The sequence below is a fragment of the Aquarana catesbeiana genome, linkage group LG01 (assembly GCF_042186555.1).
Source record: "Aquarana catesbeiana isolate 2022-GZ linkage group LG01, ASM4218655v1, whole genome shotgun sequence".
NCBI classification, from domain to species: Eukaryota; Metazoa; Chordata; class Amphibia; order Anura; family Ranidae; genus Aquarana; species Aquarana catesbeiana.
Window position 1 is genome coordinate 133,406,197 of NC_133324.1, and position 21,449 is coordinate 133,427,645.

Below are 21,449 nucleotides of genomic sequence, written 5' to 3' on the forward strand. Positions count from 1 at the left end.
TATTGCAATGAATGTGAACAAAAAAATCCCTGTTTTTATGCAAAGTTTGCTAGAAAGAGCGTAGAACAGTGTGCAGAGGGTCCAATCAGAATTATATAATAAAAATTATTATATATATATATATATATATATATATATATATATATATATATATATATATATATATATATATATATATATATATATATAAAATATATATCACACACAGACACACACACACACAGTATCTCACAAAAGTGTACACCCCTCACATTTTTGTAAATATTTTATTTTAGCTTTTCTAGTGACAACACTGATAAAATGACACTTTGCTACAATATAAATTAGTGAGTGTACAGCTTGTATAACAGTGTAAATTTGCTGTCCCCTCAAAATAACTCAATGCACAACCATTAATGTCTAAACCGCTGGCAACAAAAGTGAGTACACCCCTAAGTGAAAATGTCCAAATTGGGCCCAATTAGCCATTTTCCCTCCCTGGTGTCATGTGACTCACTAGTGTTACAAGATCTCAGGTGTGAATGGGGAGCAGGCGTGTTAAATTTGGTTTCATCACTCTCTCATACTGGTCACCGGAAGTTCAACATGGCACCTCATGGCAAAGAACTCTGGATCTGAAAAAAAAGAATTGTTGCTCTACATAAAGATGGCCTAGGCTATAAGAAGATTGCCAAGACCCTGAAACTGAGACCAAGACCATACAGCGGTTTACCAGGGCACGTTCCACTCAGAACAGGTCTCACCATGGCCGACCAAAGAAGTTTAGTGCACGTGCTCAGCGTCATATTCAGAGGTTGTCTTTGGGAAATAGACGTATGAGTGCTGAGGAAGAGGAAGCCTCTTCTAAAGATGATGCACAAGAAAGCCAGCAAACAATTTGCTGAAGACAAGCAGACTTAGGACATGGATTACTGGAACCATGTCGTGTGGTCTGATGAGACGAAGATAAATGTATTTGGTTCAGATGGTGTCAAGAATGTGCGGCGGCAACCAGGTGAGGAGTACAAAGACAAGTGTGTCTTGCCTACAGTCAAGCATGGTGGTGGGAGTGTCATGGTCTAGGGCTGCATGAGTGCTGCCGACAGTGGGGAGCTACAGTTCATTGAGGGAACCATGAATGCCAACATGTACTGTGACATATTGAAGCAGGGCATGATCCCCCTCCCTTTGGAGACTGGGCCGCAGGGCGGTATTTCAACATAACAACCCCAAACACACCTTCAAGACGACCACTGCCTTGCTAAAGAAGCTGAGGGTAAAGGTGATGGACTGGCCAAGCATGTCTCCAGACCTGAATCCTATTAAGCATCTGTGGGGCATTCTCAAACAGAAGGTTGAGGAGCATAAGGTCTCCAATATCCACCAGCTCCGTGATGTCGTCATGGAGGAGTGGAGGAGGACTCCAGTGGCAACCTGTGAAGCTCTGGTGAACTCCATGCCCAAGAGGGTTAAGGCAGTGCTGGAAAATAATGGTGGCCACACAAAATATTGACACTTTGGGCCCAATTTGGACATTTTCACTTAGGGGTGTACTCACTTTTGTTGCCAGCGGTTTAGACATTAATGGCTGGGTGTTGAGTTATTTTGAGGGGACAGCAAATGTACACTGTTATACAAGCTGTACACTCACTACTTTACATTGTAGCAAAGTGTCATTTGTTCAGTGCTATCACATGAAAAGATACAATAAAGAATTTAAACAAATGTGAGGGGTGTACCCACTTTTGTGAGATAATGTATGTCATTCACAACTATAAAATCTGTGAGAAATGCAGAGAATTGTCAGCTTATCTTTGTAAGAGATACATGTCTATTTGCCCCATATTAAAACTATATCCACTGAAGCATTTGCATTTTGCAGAGTAGAGTAGGGACTGGCCAGAGATGGATTACTTTGATGCAGTTAGCCAGCTTAAACATGTATTGTAATGTATGTGAACAAATGAGCCCTGTTTATGTTCAACCATTTACTAGAATGGTTGTAGAGCAGTGTGCAGGGAGGCCATTCAGATTTTTTAGTGTTAACATGTGGTCACACCCCATCATCACCTGCTGTGATAAATATATGTATAAGCCATATATACATACACACAAACACACACACACAGTCATGGCCAAAAATATTGGCACCCCTGCATTTCTGTCAGATAATGCACCACTTCACCCAGAAAATTGTTGGAATTAGAAATGTTTAGGCATTCTCATGTTTGTATTGGTATGACACAAAAAAGCGGAGAAACAAAATGCCAAAACCGACAAATTCCACGAAAAAATGATTGGCACCTTTAAAATGTAATATTTGGTAGCACACCCCTTGGAAAAAATAACTGAAATCAATTGATTTCTGTAACCATCAATGAGTTTCTTACACCTTCCTCCTGGAATTTTGGACCACTCTTCTTTCGCCAACTGCTTTAGGTCTCTCAGATTGGAAGGATTCCTTTTCCCAATTGTTGTTTTAAGATCTCTCCACAGGTAATCTATGGGAATTACATCTGGACTCACTGCTGGACAGTTCAGTACTCTCCAGTGCTTTTTTGCCTTAAACCACTTCTAGGTGATTTCTGTCGTGGTTTGGGTCATTATCCTGCTATAAGACCCATGACCTCTGACGGAGACCCAACTCTGACACTGGGTCCTACATTGCACCCCAGAATTCTTTAGTAGTCTTCAGATTTCATAATGCCATGCCATTATGTCAATACATCCAGTGCCTGAAGCAGCAAAGCAACCCCAAAACATCAGTGAACCTCCACCATGTTTTACTGTAGGGAATGTATTATTTTCTTTGAAGGCCTCATTTCTTTTTCTAAAAACAGTAGAATGATGGGCTTTACCAAAAAGCTGTACATTTTGTTTCTTCTGTCCACAGTACATTCTCCCAAAATAATTTTGACTTCCTCGCTTAAGTTTTGACAAACTCCAATCTGGCTTTTTTATGTTTCTGTGTCAGCAGTGGGGTACTCCTTGGTCTCCTACCATAGCGTCCCTTTTCATTCAGATGGTGACGTATAGTGCAAGCTGACACAGTTGAACCCTGTGCCTGAAGGTCAGCTTGAATTTGTCTGGAAGTTAATTGAGGTTCTTTATTCACAATTTGAGCAATCCTTTGTTGCAATCTGTGATTCATTTTTTTCATCCCGGGAGATTAGCTACAGTGCCATGGGCTGTAAACTTCTTGACAATGTTGCACTCAGTGGATAGAGGAATATTAAGATCTCTGGAGATGGACTTGCAACCTATAGATTGTCCATGCTTTTCCACAATTTTTGTTCTCAAATCCTCAGACAATTCTTTGCTGCTCTTTCCCTTCTCCATGCTCCGTGTGGCACACATAGATACAATTTTTCATTATTTAAACTTGGTGCCAATGTCATTTCTTTACTCTCAGCACCTGTTAAATGATACATGTGAGTTTATTTAGAAATTACAGTAGCATCACAAACTTGGAATGCAATTCTTTCTTACAATTATGAGAAGGTGCCAAAAGTTTTGTCCAGTCCATTTTTGGAGTTTGGCATGGAATGCGTCAGATTTTGCTTTTTGTTTCTCCACTTTTTTGTGTCATACCAATACAAACTAAAGAAATAAACATGAGAATGCCTAAACATTTGTAATTGCAACAATTTTCTGGGCAAAGATGTATAGATCTGAAAAGGATAATACAATTACAACCTTACTGTATATTTTCAAATGCGAAGTAGCCACTCCTTGGGCATTGTGGGAGGAGGGTGATGAGCACTATGCTGTACTAGATAAAACGTATCACAGCAGCTCCTATTTATTAGGATACTGAAAGAGTAGACTTGGAATTCATCAGCATTGATTTTACATACCTATAAGTGCATCTTGTGTGTCCTGATTGGCATCAATGACTCCCTTCTGTATTTCATCTACCCAGAGAGCGGCCGATTCATCCTTGGAATCCTGAAAAAAAAAAAAATAGGAAAGATGACAAATTCTGATACACAAGAATGATGCCATGACATTAAATAATGGATCAGACCACAATAATCCTATATTTCAGTTTCTAAATAATCGTAGGGGGAGGGAGTTCAAACCACTCATAAGCTCCTATCTAGGAGTTGTATGTCCAATTAAAAAAAAGTTACAACTCCAATTATTTGTGACAAACGTTAAAATCGTGTCACGCTCTCGCTTATGCGGAGCTCCAGCCCCCAAACAAATACTGTAGCTGCTGACTTTTAATATTAGGACACTTACCTGTTCAGGGATCCCGCGATGTTGGCACCCCAGCTGATTTTTCAATCGCCTTTCGTGTGCTGCCACCGCCATTCCTTGTAGAGGAGACTGGCAGTGAAGCCTTGCAGCTTCACAGCTAGTTCCTGCTGAGCATGCGCAAAGCGCTTTCTGAATGGCCCGACGGAGGTGGAAGGAAGAGGGGGCCGAATGTTCAGGGGACCTTGCCGCGGTGAGGTCTCTCTGAAGTGTGGGCAGGGTAGGTGGGTATTGGTTGTCCAAGCAAGAGAGTTATTGGATCCACCCGTCTGTCATGGCCACAATAACAGGGTCTCTCTTTCTCTCACTTGGACATTTACAGTAGTTCATATTACATTATAGAGAATGCAGAAGAAATATGAAGATTCCACATGCTGTAGTGAGACGCTATTGTAGGGTTTGATTGTCTAAAGTAAACCTGTCATGGGAAATATATTGAGAGTGTCATTGCTGATCTCCTGAAAATGCTAGTTGCTAGAACAAGTATGCAAATCAGGAAAGCTGGAAAAGACAAACAATTTGTTATCAGCATACTTGATCTGGGGAAAGTATGCTCTGTCACATGCAAGCCAGCCTCTGAGCAGGGTAGATTGATCACAGCTGACAGTAATGTTTTCAGTGCTGTCACCAAATGCATCAGTTTTCGTAAATGTGATGTGTACCAAGAGCAGCAAATCAAGGAAGCCAGGAATTACGTGTCACCCTGCACTCAAGCCACATAGGTTGGACTTGATGAACTTGTGTCTTTTTTCAACCTCACCTACTATGTAACTATGTAACAAGACTTCCAAGGAGTTATGACACCCAGTGGTAAACTGTAGCCATGGGGATGGGAGGGGGACCTATTAGAGAGGTCATTAAGGCACAGTCTGCAGTCTAGAAGTCATCAGGATCATCGCTAGTCACAGACCCCCTTTGTTTTATATCGGTAATTAGATTTAACCACTTCCCGCCCATCCTATAGCGGATTGACGTCCGGGAAGTGGTTCTGTTATCCTGACTGGGTGTCATATGACGTCCAGCAGGATAACATGCCGCAGCACGCCCCTGGGGGCGCGCATCACGGCGATCGGTGGAGCGGTGTGTCAGCCTGACACACCGCTCCACCGATCTTGGTAAAGATCGGTGTAGCGGAGGCTCTTTACCACGTGATCAGCCGTGTCCAATCACGGCTAATCACGCTGTCAATGGTAAGAGCCGTTGATCGGCTCTTCCTCACTCGCGTCTGACAGACGCGAGTAGAGGAGAGCCGATCGGCAGCTCTCCTGGCAGGGGGGGTCTGCGCTGATTGTTTATCAGTGCTGCCCCCCCCTCAGATCACCACACTGGACCACCAGGGATGCCACTAGGACCACCAGGGAAGGGGCAACGTGGATGGCCAAGTATGTACCCCATGGCCATCCACATGTGCCAATCAGTGCCCACAAATGGGCACTGATTGGCACCATTATGTCACTGATCTGCCCAGCAATGTTTTATCAGTGCCACCTGTCATTGCCCATCGGTGCCACCTGTCAGTGCCCATCTGTGCCCATCAGTGCCCACCTATCAGTGCCCATCAGTGCCACCCATAAGTACCCATCAGTGCCACCCATATGTACCAATCAATGCCACCTACGAGTGCCCATCAGTGCCGCCTATGAGTGCCCATCGGTGCCGCATACCAGTGCCACCTATCAGTGCCCATCATCAGTGCCCGTTAGTGCCACCTCATTGGTGCCACCTCATCAGTGCCCATCAGTGCAGCCATATCGGTGCCCATCATTGAAGGAGAAAGCATACTTATTTACAAAAAATTTTAACAGAAACAAAGAAAAACTTGTTTTTTTTTTGAAATTTTCGGTGATCAAATACCACCAAAAAAAAGCTCTATTTGTGGGAACAAAATGATAAAAAATTTGTTTGGGTACAGTGTAGCATGACCGCGCAATTGTCATTCAAATTGCGACAGCACTGAAAGGTGAAAATTGGCCTGGGCGGGAAGGTGTCTAAGTGCCTGGTATTGAAGTGGTTAAAAAAGAAAAAAAAAATAAATTACAGTGTCCTCCTCAGTTAAAAGCCAATAAAAATGGCTGGAGTTTGTAGTTCTGCAAATACACTAGAGTGTAAAGCAGTTCTTATTAGGATATTGAAATATTTGTGTGCAGGAGAACAATTGTATAATCATATAAAATATCTTGGTACATAGGCCTCATCCACACAGGACGTTTTGCAAACTCTCCTAGAAGCCTTTCCTCCTAGCAGCCGCATTTTGTCAGAAAAAAAGCCTGACTCTTAAACGTATGTAGCGCTTTTAGGCGCCTTTACAGGCGTCAAGCACTTGGGTGTTATTTCATTGGCCAGAATAAATAATTTATTATTCAAGCATTTTTCAAGCAAGTTTAAATGCGTTTAGTAGTGTCAAACATTTTTTCTGTCAAAACTCTGCTGCTCCTGGACGCACGAACATTGGGGTTCCCTCCCCCTTCTTTAAACGCTGTGCCACTTAACTCCTCTAAGGCTCTACGTACAGTAGGTCACTCCTAAACTTGAGTTTCAGGGCTTTTGGCGTTTTTTTTTTTTTTCTTGCCAAAGCTCCTCCTTTTTTTTTTTAGGATCGTTTAAGAACTGCTGCGGTTAGGGGAGGCTCAACCTCTCCTAACCTCCCTCTCCTGAACGCTGAAGAATCATGTTCAGGATAGGAACGTTTTGACCGCTGGCCACAAAACTGTGATTTTGCGTTTTCTCTGGGCCGGCGATCAAAATAGTTCAAGTGTACATGAAGCCTTAAAGCTTTGGACACATAGGCTAACACACAGGGGAGTTTGGAAGCAGGAAAAGAAAAACCTGACAACTTCTACTCAAAGCACTTGTCCCTTGTAGTGTATCAACATTGTTGAGAGCTACTCTGATTAATTTCTTAACGCATCCAATTTGTAGGCACGTGGCACTTCCATTAATTTTCATATAACTCAATGTTCTCTTGCTATCACACACCAAAATTCATAGCAAAAGTACCATGAGTTTTGGTGCATTGCAATATACATTTAGGGCCTTATATATTTGGATACAGGCACAATTGTCATACTCTTGGCTCTGTATGCCATCAGAATAAAATAAAATCAAACAATCCAAATGAATTTGAAGTGAAGACTTTCATAAATATGAAGTACAAATTTTAGTCCTGCACAGATGTCTATTGAAATCGCACCCGAAGTCGCCAAAAGTAGTACAGGAACTACTTTTGGGAATCGGTGCGGCGTCGTAAAGTCGACGTTGCACCAATTCGGATGGTGCTATTGCCGGAAATAGCATGCGATTTGACATTTGTTTTTCAACTGAGTCGTACAGTTTATAGGTCACATTAACCACTTCTGGACCGCCGCATGCCGATATACGTCCTAACTTTGAAGAGGAATATCGTTGGTATGGCAGCAGCTAGCTGCCATAACCCCGATATCCTCTTCTTCAGCAGGCGGTCCGCTTTCAGATAAAAGTGGTCTCTGTGGCGGATTCACCGCAAAATCACTTTTAATCGGTGGCGGGAGAGGCCCTCCCCCCCTCAATCTCCCACTGCACTCCGATGGCGCCGGCAGCTGTTCTGGTAAGAGTCCTCTCATCTCAGTGGTATGGAGCTGCGTGAGGGGAAGATGGCCCCCACCTGGCTCCATACCACTGCAAGGCGTAAGTGACGTCAAAATGTCACTTCTGCTCATAGCTCTTAAAGCAACATTTATTTTTTTCAAACAATATTTTTTACTTTTTTTTTTTTTGCATTTTAGTGTAAATATGAGATCTGAGGTCTTTGACCCCAGATCTCATATTTAAGAGGCCCTGTCATGCTTTTTTTCTATTACAAGGGATGTTTACATTCCTTGTAATAGGAATAGAAGTGACATTTTTTTTTAAAAGAACAGTGTAAAAATAAAAAAGGTAAAATAAAAAAGGTAAAATAAATAAGAAAAAAAAAAAAATAGAAATTTTTTTAAACGCCGAGCTTGCGTGCAGAAGCGAACGCATACGTGAGTAGCGCCCGCATATGAAAACTGTGTTCAAACCACATATGTGAGGTATCACCGCGACTGTTAGAGCGAGAGCAATAATTTTAGCCCTAGACCTCCTCTGTAATTCAAAACATGCAACCTGTAGAACTTTTTTAAACGTCGCATATGGAGATTTTTAAGGGTAAAAGTTTGTCGCCATTCCACGAGCGGGTGCAACTTTGAAGCGTGACATGTTGGGTATCAATTTACTCAGCGCAACATTATGTTTCACAATATAAAAAAAAATTGGGCTAACTGTACAGTTGTCTTATCTTTTAATTAAAAAAAGTGTATTTTTTCAAAAAAAAGTTCACTTGTAAGACCGTTGCACAAAAAGTATTGCAACGACTGCCATTTTATTCTCTAGGGTGTATATATATATATATATATATATATATATATATATATATATATATATATATATATATATATATATATATGTATATGTATATTTATTTATTTAGTAATTTTCTAGCAAAAAAAAAAAAAAAAATGATTTTAACTTGTAAGCAACAAGTTTGAAAAAAACACCACACACACAAAAATGCATTTGATTTTATTTGCACCTGCATAGGTATGAACTGAGCAGTAAAGTATGTGACCATAAAGTCACAATTAATACTGTCAGGTACCACGGAGAGATCTTGGGTGCCCCATGATGTGTAGTTGAGTCCCTGATGACCCCCCCACCTCTCCATCCACCTAGCTATTGGGCAAATATTCTGAGGAGCATTTTTACAACATCTGTATAATAAATAGTTAAATCTGCTTTTACTGTGCATACTTGACAATTGTGTATTACACTATGTATGTGTGTACATTTTCTGTATAAAGGACTAGGCAGTTATTAAAATGTTATCATCCACATTGTCAAATCTCATTATGGTTTCTGTCTTTACATGCTAACAAACATCCTTTTTGTTTCCAAGCTTGTTAATAGTTGAATGAATGGAAACGCAAGAGAATTGGGTACTTTATTGCTGGCAGTCTGTAAAGTGTTGCTGGAGGCTTTCCAGAGCCAGGAAAGAGCACTTATTATCTGGAGACAGCGACATAAAAAAGAAACACACTGAGACAAAATATCGTGACTAATTTGTGATTTACACATCACACAGAAATCAAAGCACAAATCTACATTAAAATAACCTAAATGACCCATTTATGTTATTATGCTGCTTAGAATGTGCTAGGAATACAATGGAAATCCATTACAAATAAGTGACCCAAATATAGATTTAAAAGTTCTAATTTTTTTGCTTAGATAAGGGTTAAAACCCATGTTAGCCATTCCATTGGAAATATTTGTTCTCGCCGATGTTAATTTAGTGGACTAAAACGGCGAAAACATTTTAGTCGACTAAATGAATACTTTTTTAGTCGACTAAAATATGACTAAAACAATTGAGAGGACTAAAATATGACTAAAACCAAAAGCCATTTTAGTCAAAAGACTAACTAAAACTAAATTGCAATTACTGAAATGAACTGGAGATTTTAGTCAACTAAAACGTAGGACATTTTAGTCAACTAAAATGTACTGGAGATTTAATCAGCTAAATACGACTAAAACTAAAACAATTGCAGAAGACTAAAATGGGACTAAAACTAAAATGCCATTTAAGTCCCAAGACTAACATTAACACTGGTTCTCGCTTCGTGTCTCCGCAATAGAATCTTAACAATCCTAGAAGATCGAACCTTTCCCCATCTTACTAAACAAAGATACTTCTCTTGCTCTTTGGGTCTTCATTGGAGAGATTTTGCTCATTTCTTCTCAGTGATCACACAGTACGGAGAAATGTTCCCAAGAGTGGAGAAAATCGTACACTTTCTATCATGTGAAAAGTTGTCTGGTTCCCACAGAGGGGAGAGATTTTTCTTCTTCCCCATCTGAAACCCTCTGCTAGAAAGGAAGTGAAGAAAAATCTCACTCATGGAGACACCGATAACAATAAAACTCTCACATCCTATTCCTTCTCCACTCAAAATGTTCCACTTTAGAGCAAAACTCTAGTGTAGTTACTCTTAGTTTTTGCTATGTTTACCTTAGAGTGACCCTGTCATTAGGATCACAAACCCTGTCAATCACAGTGCATGTGGGGGGAGCCAATATTCGATAAACCCATAATTGGATATCAAAGTATTGGATAGCTGCAGCAGTAGAAGATTACAACACGGTGGAGTTTTAACACACAGGGTTGCCAGAAAGTAATCCTGCTCTTCTTTTAGCGCTCTTTCACACATGCGTTAAAAATAGGCAGTTGGGTTGTGGTCTTAAAGCTTCCGGAAAGCCTATCAATCTCACACAGAATTGTTACATGAAGGAGCGGATGGAGGTGTTCACATTGTAGCGTTACTTCACGTTACTGAGAGGCAAAAATAGTGCTGCAGAGTTTGGCAGGCATAAACGCTTTACAACTGCCTCCATTCACTTGTCTTGAAAACGCACCACAACGCACCCACTTCAGTACCAGAAGGTTTTGTCCCCTTAATGACCAGGCCATTTATTGCGATACGGCATTTCGTTACTTTAACTGTACCCAAATAAAATTGATGCCCTTTCTTTCCTCACAAATGGAGCTTTCTTTTGGTGGTATTTTATCACCTCTGCGGTTTTTATTTTTTGCACTATCAAAAAAAAAAAAGGACAATTTGAAAAAAAAAAATATATTTTTTTTACTTTCTGCTATAAAACACATCCAAAAAAAAAAAAAAAAAAAAATCGAATTTCTTCCTCAATTTATGCCAATATGCATTCTGCTACCTATTTTTGGCAAACAAAAATCCCAACAAGCATACATTGTTTGGTTTGCGCAAAAGTTATAGCGTCTACAAAATAGGGGATATATTTATTGCATTTTTATTTATTTATTTTATACTTGTAATGGCAGCGATCAGTGATTTTTAGTGGCACCGTGGCAGACAGATCGGACACCTAGCTGACACTTTTGACACTTTTTTGGGAACCATTATTACAATGATCAGTGCTAAAAATATGCACTGACACTGTATAAATGGCACTGGCAGGGAAGGGGTTAACATCAGGGGCGATCAAAGGGTTAAATGTAATCCCTAATTGTACTTTCTTACTGTGGGGGGGTGGGCTCACTGCATGGACACTGATCCATGTTCCTGATTAGCAGAAACACTAGATCACAGTGTCCAGGCCTGACAGCATGGCAGTCTGCTTGTTTACATTGGCAGACTGCCGTTCTGTCTCCGTGAGAAGCGATCGCGGGTGGCTGGCGGACATCACTTGCGCCGAGCCCTCCAATTGGCTCCCCCTCATGGCCAATCAGCGCGTAATCGTGGCTCCAGCAGCGTGCGCCCCCCCAATGGCTATTTACAAAATCATGTACAGGTACGTGATTTTGCACGATAAAACCACCTTGCCGCAGTATATGTACGGCAGGCGGTCGGGAAGTGGTTAAATGCCCTGTCAATGCACCTATGGCACTTGCAGTGTGGTTGCAAAGTGTCAAAAGTGATCATTTCCCATTTTAGACGAAACATGAATGCCTGTAAAACACATCCTAAGTGCTCATTAAAGTTGATGTAAACCCAATGTCATCCTTTCTAAACTACCGCCATAGGGGTTATCTATAAGGATATACATGCCTCCTGCATGTATCTTTACCTGTCAAATGTCTCCCCTCTGTCTGTTATTAGACCCGAAAAACTGCAGATTCTGTGGGTGGGTCTGTTGTCTGGAGCTCGGTGGGTGGAGTCGTGATGTCAGTAGACTCCCCGCCCACCTCTACACTACCCAAGTCAATATGCATTTTCTCCTGTGTATTTCTTACACTGAACTTCTGCTATGATCTCTAACATCCAGTGAAAAGACAGGAAAGTAACCACATGACTTCAGAATGCCAAATCATGGTGAGGTGTGGAACAGCCAATCCTTGCAGAGCTGCTGAAGAAAGGAGTGGGGGAGGGAATTAAAAAATAACGTATGGGTCTTAGGCTGTCACTCACAGCAAGGGGGAGGATTTGACAAAGTTTTTCTCAGTTTGTCAAGATTTTTCTCACTGAACTATAAAAGAGGATTGGTCAGAGATGGGTTAACTCTGTGTGGCAAGACTGGGCTCAAATGATAGGAAATCTTATACTCTACATTATATCAAAAAAAAAAAAAAAATTTTCGGGTGTACATCCACTTTAACACTATTAGGTGCGTTAATGTGCTTTTAGGCTGTTTTAAAATGCAACGCAAGTGTGAAAGAGCTAACGAGGTGAGTGTCATGATCCTAACAACAGTCACTCTAAAAAGGTACAGAAAAAAAGCAGTGGTTTAAAAGGGTGTTCCGGACGTGATGTGTTTTTTTTTTTTAAAGTCAGCAGCTACAAACACTGTAGCTGCTGACTTTTAATAAGGACACTTACCTGTCCAGCGAGCCCGCAATGTCGGCCTGCCCTCCCCCCCCCCCAGGCCGATCCGTCCATCGGATCAGCTGCTGGCACCGTCATTTTAACGAAGGGAAACAGGCAGTGGGCCTTGCGGCTTCACTGCCCGTTTCCTACTGCGCATGCGCGAGTCACGCGGCGCTTTGTGAATGGCCCCGCTGTGGGGCACACACATGTCCCAGGAGACAACGAGGCTACTCGCTGAAGAGGAGGAAGCGCCGCAGAATAGGAAGAGGCAGATTAGGAAGACTGACTAGCAACAGGGGTTTCTGGTAAGTTAAACATTTTTTTTTTAAATTTTTTAAAGAATATTAATGCTATTTTTTTTTTTAGGGTGGCCCTCTGCTTTAACTATCTCCAAGACATCTGTACATTGCTTATAGGGCACCAACCTAATTTTCTCTATAACCATAACCTTCTACCCTACCCAACTATACATTTGTATTACTGGTTATCATAGCTTTTGTGGTTGCTTGTGTATTGTATAAACACATATATTCATTCGTACCATTGTCTGTATCTTGATATTCTCATTCTCTAATAAAAACGTTCACAGCAGTGGACAGCGTACTCGGGTTGTAACACTAAATTTAATTCTAAGCCTACCTATTCTGCTTAGAATTCACGGTTCTCAAATCTGCCAATATTTACGATCAATGACCCCCCAGCCCCAATTCCTGACTACTTTTTGTATGTTCAGATCCTTTAGAGACCACAATCATTAGGATGTCCCAAGCTCAACTCCATTTTCCCAAATAAACTCCATATCAACTCCATTATGGCTGTGTTTAGTTAAAGTGGAATTAAAGGCAAAGTACAAGTAGCTCAATACAGAAGGAAAGCTAGGTACACAAGGGCCAAAAATCATCGGAAAATGGTCAGTCTGACAGTTACCAGCCAATATTTGGTCCATGTGTACAGCTCCTTGTCCAACAGAAGCTATTCTCACGACTGGCTTCTGTCAAACGAGCATGCTGAAAAACCAGCAGCTGATTGGCATCTGTTGGCTGCAAGCGCTGACCGATAAGTCTTGGCCAAGAGGCAGTCCCCCTGTCAGAACACAATAGCACAGCAGGGAAGATTGCTGTACTAACACTGCATAGTTCGTACCGCAACCTCCGCTGCGTTGAATGAAAAAACTTCCTGTGCGTACCAGGCTTAACCCATAGCGCCTAGGTTCCTTTAAGCCCTCGTTCACATTGAAGCACTTTGTCATGCAATTTGACAGGTCAAATCGCATGACAAGTCGCATCCTTTTGCCGGCAATGGCACCGTCACAATCGGTGCGATGCAGACTTTGCAGGGCCGCAACAATTTACAAAAGTAGTTCCTGCGCTACTTTTCCCGATTTTAAGTGCGACTTCAAAAGACATCTATGCATGAAGTTGCACAGATGTCTTTCACGTCACATCCGAAGTCAAATGAATGTGCGGTTTCGAAAATGTGCGGCTTCAGATGAAGTCGCACGATTTCAAAGCCGTGTTCAATGTGAATGAGGGCTAAAGGTGAAAACGAACTGCCTTACAGTATCCTTTCCATTTTTGCTGTTTTCTTTGCTCTAGTCCCAACCTACTTAAAGTGGTTGTAAACCCAAATACTAGAAAGTAAACTGAACATTTTAGCTAACGCAGCAAAGCAGCACAACACATTTGTGCACAGAGTGCCTCCTGCTGCTCCAGCCTGAGTAAAAGTACGTTTAGTTTCAGGTGGTTGTAAACCTCATATGCATCAGTTCCCAAAGACATGCACCATTTTATAGTTTGTTCCGTAAAAATCCAAAGCGCTGTATTTCTACCTCAGTATTTTCACCTCTGCGCCGTGGGTGTCAGAGTCATGATATCACTGGCCCCACCTCCCAGCAGGGAGTGATGTGTGGGCACACTTCCAGCACTGTGCATGCTGCTAAGCCAGCGCTAGTGTGTGAGTTTACAGCTGAGAGGTGGGGCTAGTGATGTTATGACTCCGCCTCTTGAGTCATACCCATGAACCGGAAATTTTCAGAGAGCTGTGAGAGGCTTAGGCTGGCAATACATGGGGCAGCAAATTTCTTTCCTGCATCCACGGGTTGCAGGAGAGAAATTCTCTCAATTCCCCCATCAACCAAGAAGCGAGAATCCCTTCTGCCGGACCATTGTCTTCTCCTGGCGGGAAGGGGAAGCTGTCCCCACCTGGAAAAGACAGTGATTATTGCTAGTGGCTATAGCAGTTGCCAACGATAATCACAGGTAAAACCTAGCATGCTTGTTGTACCAAAGTTGATTGATTGATCAACTTGGTACATTCAGCCTGCCCATACACGGTTCCAATCTTGGTCGGTCCCTGCTGAACCGGTAGAGATTTGAACCGTGTGTGGCCTGCCTTAGAGATGAAAATACTGGAGGTAAAAATACAGAGCTTTGGATTCTTACAGAACAAACTATAAAATGGTGCCTGTATTTGAGAACTGATGCATATGAAGTTTACAACCACTTTAATGAAAGCAACAGGTAAACTTTGACCTATATATTAGGGACATTGGAATGAGCCACCATTGTGCAGTTAAATATTGACTCGCTTCCTATTCCCCGGTATTATGACTCAGCCTTGCTCTTAGGGCTTTTCAAGTTAAACAGTTCCAGTGTAAAATTTTATAAAGCGTGTACATGCGATTTAAGTAAAATAAAGTTGGCATGATGCTTTGTGCATTGCAAGTAAACAAAGCTAAGCTATAAATTGAGAAATATCAAGGAGTCAGTGAATGAGCTCACCGATCAGTCATACAGGGCGAGATGAACTCTCATATTGGAATTCTACTGCAGCTTCAGGAAACAATGCTTAGATTTCATCATATACAAGTCACAGTGCAAGTACATGCACGGGTCTGTTCATTCTCACTGCTGAGCATGGAAAATGTATGATGTAATGTATACTTCCGTTCAGTGGCGGCTGGTGTTCCATTTCCAATCACCCCCCCCCCCCCCCGGTCACTAGCACCCCCACAACCCCACCCTCCCCAATCGCTCGATCATCAGCTCACCAGCCCTGCAGTTCTCTGTGCACCTATCCCACCCTTTTTTGAAGCGTATTAGAGCCTCTGGCTCTAAACACGTGCTTCTAAGAAAAAAAACCCCATTGGAATCCATGCGTTCGGCGCCCTGCATGTAGATTAGGGACCGGACGCATGGATTAGGAGGGCGGCCTGCGCCCCTTATGGATGGGCCGCCACTGCTCAATACATATAATGGCTATCAGTATATACCTGATATCTCAGCAAGTGGCCCCAACGGCACATTTCAATGTGGGGAATGTCCCCGGTGCCCTTGGGTCCACGAAAGCAGAACTGTGGTCCTACCCAATGGAGAAATCCTGGTTCCACGGACTTTCGCCAACTGTGGTACAAAGGGGGTTATTTACCTTATGAACTGTGTATGCAAAGCCTTTTATGTGGGCAAAACTATTCGGGAACTGAGACAGAGAATCGGTGACCACCTCTATGACTCAGAAAATGGCAAACTGACTACTATCGGCCGACATATCGGCCTATACCATAGATTCGACAACTCTGTGGCCAAATTTCTGGTACTAGAGGTGGTTCAACCTAGTCCCAGGGGTGGCGATTGGGATCGCTCGATACTCCAGAGGGAATCCCTCTGGATCGAGCGACTCAATGCCACCACCCCTCCCGGCTTAAACGAGTCAGTGTCCTATAGGGCCTTTTTATGAGGCCTTGTCCGGTACCTTCTCCCCCCCCCCCCCCCTTCTCCCTTTTTTTCCCCCCCTTTTTCCCCTTCATTTCTTCCCCTCCCTTCCCTCCCTTCTCCCCCTCCCTCCCTTCCCCCCCCCCTTCCCTCATCTTCCCACCATTGTCTTCCGTCCCCCTTTCTTCTTTCGCCCATCTTCCCTCCCTTCCCTTTCCTCTTATCTCATCTCCCCATGTGTTTTGCTATCATTAGGCTCTATTATCAGTTATATTGCCTTTTCTGCCTTACCCCTAAATGCTGTGGGTGTTTGATACCCATATGTTTCTACATATAATCAATGTATTGCTTTTTTCCTTTATTTCATCATGTTTTATACTGGTGCTATTTGAATTGCTGTTTAAGGACAAGCTCTTTCCCCCCGCCAGCAGACTCTGTTGATCTGTGTTTCGCCTCGATCCTTCTCCGTGCGGCGGACACATGCTCGCCCTGGCAGCCTTTGGGCTGCTTGCGTCCCCAGGTCTGGGAATCCGATTCCCTTTGACAGGGACGCGCGCTTGCGCAGTAGCACAGATTGTGTACCTGCGCAGTGCGGGAGAGTGGACCCGGTGACGTCAGGGACCGCCTCTGCTACGCTGTCCTCGACTTCCGGGTTGGGGTGCTCTTATAGCGGCCGGACACGGCCGCTGTGTGAGCCTACAGCCTCCTGTTGCCACGCTAGTTGAAAGATATCATTGTGGGTAAGTTTTGTTTCTCCCCCTTTGCTCCCAGTCAAGCTTTCTTCTTGTATTCTCATACCAAGTCTATTGAATACAGTCCCTCTATGCAGTACCATTTGCAGCGTTATTGTATGCTTATGTATGGCTACTTCAAACTGTGTCTCTTTCATTAAGAACCAATACCCCAATTTGACACTGCTAATTTGACACTGCTAATCTGACACTGCTGTATGTTTATTATCAGTTTATATCACCCATAATTTGGTAAACTGTAACCCTAGCTTGTTACTTTCACTACTCCCACTTATTTGTGGGCAAAAATCCCCCCTTTTACTAGTGTGGATTGTAATTTTGACAAACTCTGATTGCAGTTGCTGCAGTGACTTTTCTGCTGCCCACATCGATGGTTCCAGCTTCTTTGCTAATCCAACAGCGTTGGCTTTGTCAACTTCTCATTGTATGATCCTTATCATGCTGCCTTTGTTTATTCCAACTCAGGCGTTGTTCAATTGAATAACGCTCTAGGGGTAAGTGTCAGCTCTTAATACCTGTGTGCAACCTTTCCTTATCCTGACCTGTTTTTCACATATATGGAAGTATTGGGCCTTGCGTCTTTACTGACCCTCACAGTCCCCTTTTTTCCCCCCCCTTTTTTTCCTCCCTCCCCCCCCCCTTCCTTCTCCTTTTCCCTCCCCCCTCCTCCCCCCCCCCTCTTCCTCCCCCCTCCCCTCCTCTCCCTCCCCCCTCTCCCCCTTCCTCTCCATTCCCCCTTTTCCCTTCCCCCCTTCCCCCCCCCCCTTCCCTCCTGACCCATATCCTTCTCCCCCATTCCCCTATTAATCCCCTCTCTACCACTATTTCATATATCCAATCCCCTTCATCTTTCTTGGCACACTGGTTCTTGAAGTTTAGAGCTGTATCACTGGTACCCCTATACCTTATTTCTCTTTCAGTTCCTGGTCCAGTGACCCTTATAAATTAATTATTCAATAAATTTTATTTACTAGAGGCTGTTTGTTATCCCCTGTGTTCGCCGCGGGGGGAATTATATGGGGCCCTACATATTCACAGAGAATCTCTGAACGGGTGAGCTGGTCCTCATTATATTTAATTTGTATGTGATTGTTTAATGCCTTATTGAAATGACTTTGCTGCAACTTAAAATTCCTATGTATCTTTGGTTTTGTTTGTATTCATTATTATTATATTTCCATGCTACATTATAGACTTTACTCTCCTGAGGAAGCGGTGAATACCGCGAAACCGGTCGAGAATCCAAGCTATATATGTACCCTCTGTCATTATTGGATGTAATCCGTATGGTTGTATATATTGCCCTTGCTTTGAATATCAACTGTATGTGACATTGTAATAATTTTTAAAATTGTTTCTTATTAAAAATTCAATTTTTATCTTATTATTTCCCTCTTAACCTTCTTTTACTAAATATCCAACTATCTTGAGTACCGTAATAGTCCCCTCCCCTTGTTTCTCCTTGTGTGGGGGGTTGGGATATCGGCCGACAGAAGCAGCCAACTGCGGCCGCCCCTTACCCCTCTACCTTTTCTTATATCTCAGCAAGTCTTCAAAACAGAAGCTGTGTTAAAGTGAACCTGAATTCAAAAAGTGATTTTTCTTTATAGCAGTGGTTCTCAACCTCAGTCCTCAAATACCCCCAACAGGCCATGTTTGCAAGTTTTCCTTTATCTTGCAGAGGTGCTTTAAATCAGAGTCAATGGCTTGGTATTTTGGACAGCTATTTTATCTAAGAGAAATTCCCAAAACATGGCCGGGGGGGGGGGGGGGTACTTGAGAACTGAGGTTGAGAACCACTGCTTTAAAATATACCTTTTGTCATGTTCCTCCTGAAAAATAGCAGTACACTTCCTGTGTCTGAAGCCTCTTTGCTGTATGTCTACATTGTGAGAAGTGTATGGAAAGTCAAAACTTAGTTTAGGATAGAGCAGGGAAAACTCACTTTTTTCTTCCCATGTCTCAGATATTTCACTTCCTGTTCCACAGACACTGCAGTAAATAAGACCATTGTCACCAGAACTGGATTACTTATTGGAAGATATCCCCTCGACTCCTGTTGATGACTTCAACTCAAACATTTTGGAATACCTATTCCTTTCTGTTTTGGAGGCAATAGTCACCAAGAAAAAAAAAATGTTTTACATACACTTTAACACAGGGGTCTTAAACTGGCAGCCCTCCAGCTGTTGTGAAACTACAAGTCCCATAAGGCATTGCAAGGCTCACAGTTACAAGCATGACTCCCACAGGCAGAGGCATGGGGGGCCACAAGTTTGAGACCCCTGCTTTAACACCTTCCCGTCTGGCTTATAGCAAAAATGGTAGCATGGCGGGGGTTTCATTGTTGTGACTGGGCGTCATAGGACATTCTTCACAACATGCCGCTTGGGAGCGCGCAGCACGGTGATCGGTGGTGCGATGTGTCGCTCTGACACACCACATCTCCGATCACGGTAAAGAGATTATGATGTAGGCGCTTTACCATGTGACCAGTTGTGTCCAATCACAGCTTATCACAATGTAAATAGGAAGTGCTGGCTGACAGTGCGTGAGAAGAAGAGAGCCGATAAGTGGCTCTCCTGAAAGGGGGGGGTCTGCATTGATAATCAGTGCATTGATTAGTGCAGTCCTATTAGTGATGCCCACCTATGCTCACCAGTGGTGCCAGTGCCCACCAGTGATGCCAATCAGTGCTGCAAATTTGTGCCGCCTAACAGTGCTACAAATTAGTGCCGTCTATCAGTGCTGCAAGTTTGTGCCGCCTATCAGTGCAGCTTTTTTTTTTTTTTTCAACATTTTTGGACTTTTTATTTTGTTTAGCAAAAAATAAAAAACTCGGTGGTGAATAAATACCACCAAAAGAAAGTTCTATTGGTCTAAAAAGAAAATTGCAGAAAATTTTGTTTGGGTACAGCATTGCATGACCGTGCAATTGTCATTCCAAGTGCGACAGCGCTGAAAGCTGAAAATTGGCCTGGGCAGGAAGGGGGTAAAAGTGGCTGGTATTAAAGTGGTTAAAGCGATGCTGCCTCTAACTGCTAGTCTCATGAGATTTGAAGTGACATTTATTGATGTCACTGCTGCAATGCTCACTATGTTTCAGCTTCAAAACAGTACATTGGTAGATGAAATGGTGCAAATTTGTGCCTTTTGCAGGTTCTAATATCTCTGAGCCTAATAAATAATTAGTAGGCTGTTTAGTTTTAGAAAGCAACACAAAACCAAGAGAAGCTCTAACCCGTCTCTTCTTCATTTAAAACCAGGCATTTATTTCCATCAAGAGGACGGTTTGTGAGATTGCAAATTTTTTATGCTGCTTGCTTTTAGACCCCTTTCACACTGGGGCCACAGCAGCGCTAAAGTGATGCTCGTTTTAGCGGCCTTTTAGCGATGTTTAAGCGGCCCAAAAAAGGGGTTAAAAGCACCCCTGTTTCGGCGCTTCCGAAGCTCTTTTTTTTTTTTAGGTGCTTTGGAAGCACCGCCCATTCATTTCAATGGGCAGAGGCATTTTGGGAGCGTTAAATGCAGCGCTCCCAAACCGCCCCAAAGATGCTGCTTGCAGGACTTTTCCTAACGTCCCATAAGCGCACCACCCCAGTGTGAAAAGTCACACTGAAATGAATGGGTGGCGGTTTTCAGGCACTATTTCTAGCGCTAAAACGCCTGAAAACCGCCTCAGGGTGAAAGGGGTCTAAATGCAAGGTTTACTTTAAGGGCATGAATAAGGTTCAGGAGGGCAGTATCCTCAATATGAAGCGGAGCTCAAGAACATGGCAACATTCACTGAAGGTGAATCAATCACAGTCAAGTAAAACACATTCACCAGGCAGGTTTACTTGCAGTGAATGTTTGGTGAAGGTCACTTTCACTACTTTTTGAACATATCCCTGGCCTTTCTCTGCCACCACCCTTCAGTGTCTCAGTACTGATTAAAGACTCGTCAAACTCCCAATTATGATCACTGCATTTTGGGTGTGCAAAATAGTCATGCTGTCAGTGGGGGTATAAATACAGCAGAACTTGCTCAATGGACACCAATGTCAATGGTTATTATTATTATACAGGATTTATATAGCGCCAACAGTTTGCACAGCGCTTTACAATATCAAGGGGGACAATACACCAACAGTACAATTCAAAACAAGAGGGATAGAAGGGCCCTGCTCCTGTGAGCTTACAATCTAAGAGGGGGGGCAGGTGAAACAAAATGTAATTACTGAGCAGGATGAACTGATGAGGTTAGTAGAAGATTTGGTTGTAAGCTGGAGGCAGGATAGGCCTCCCTGAAGAGATGAGTTTTTAGGGATCGCCTAAAAGTGGACAGAGTAGGAGAGAACTGGACAGATTGG

The 21,449-nt window shown here is 42.8% G+C and overlaps 1 protein-coding gene across 2 annotated transcripts in view; it reads right to left on the bottom strand.

The window, feature by feature from the left end:
* The window catches only part of IQGAP2 (IQ motif containing GTPase activating protein 2), a 375,241-nt gene that overhangs the window by 78,929 nt on the left and 274,863 nt on the right, over positions 1 to 21,449 (bottom strand). For both annotated transcript variants that reach the window (XM_073623999.1, XM_073624006.1), the window contains one exon: positions 3,837 to 3,927. In XM_073623999.1, the coding sequence (XP_073480100.1) occupies positions 3,837 to 3,927 (91 nt within the window). The remainder of the gene's footprint in view (positions 1 to 3,836; positions 3,928 to 21,449) is intronic.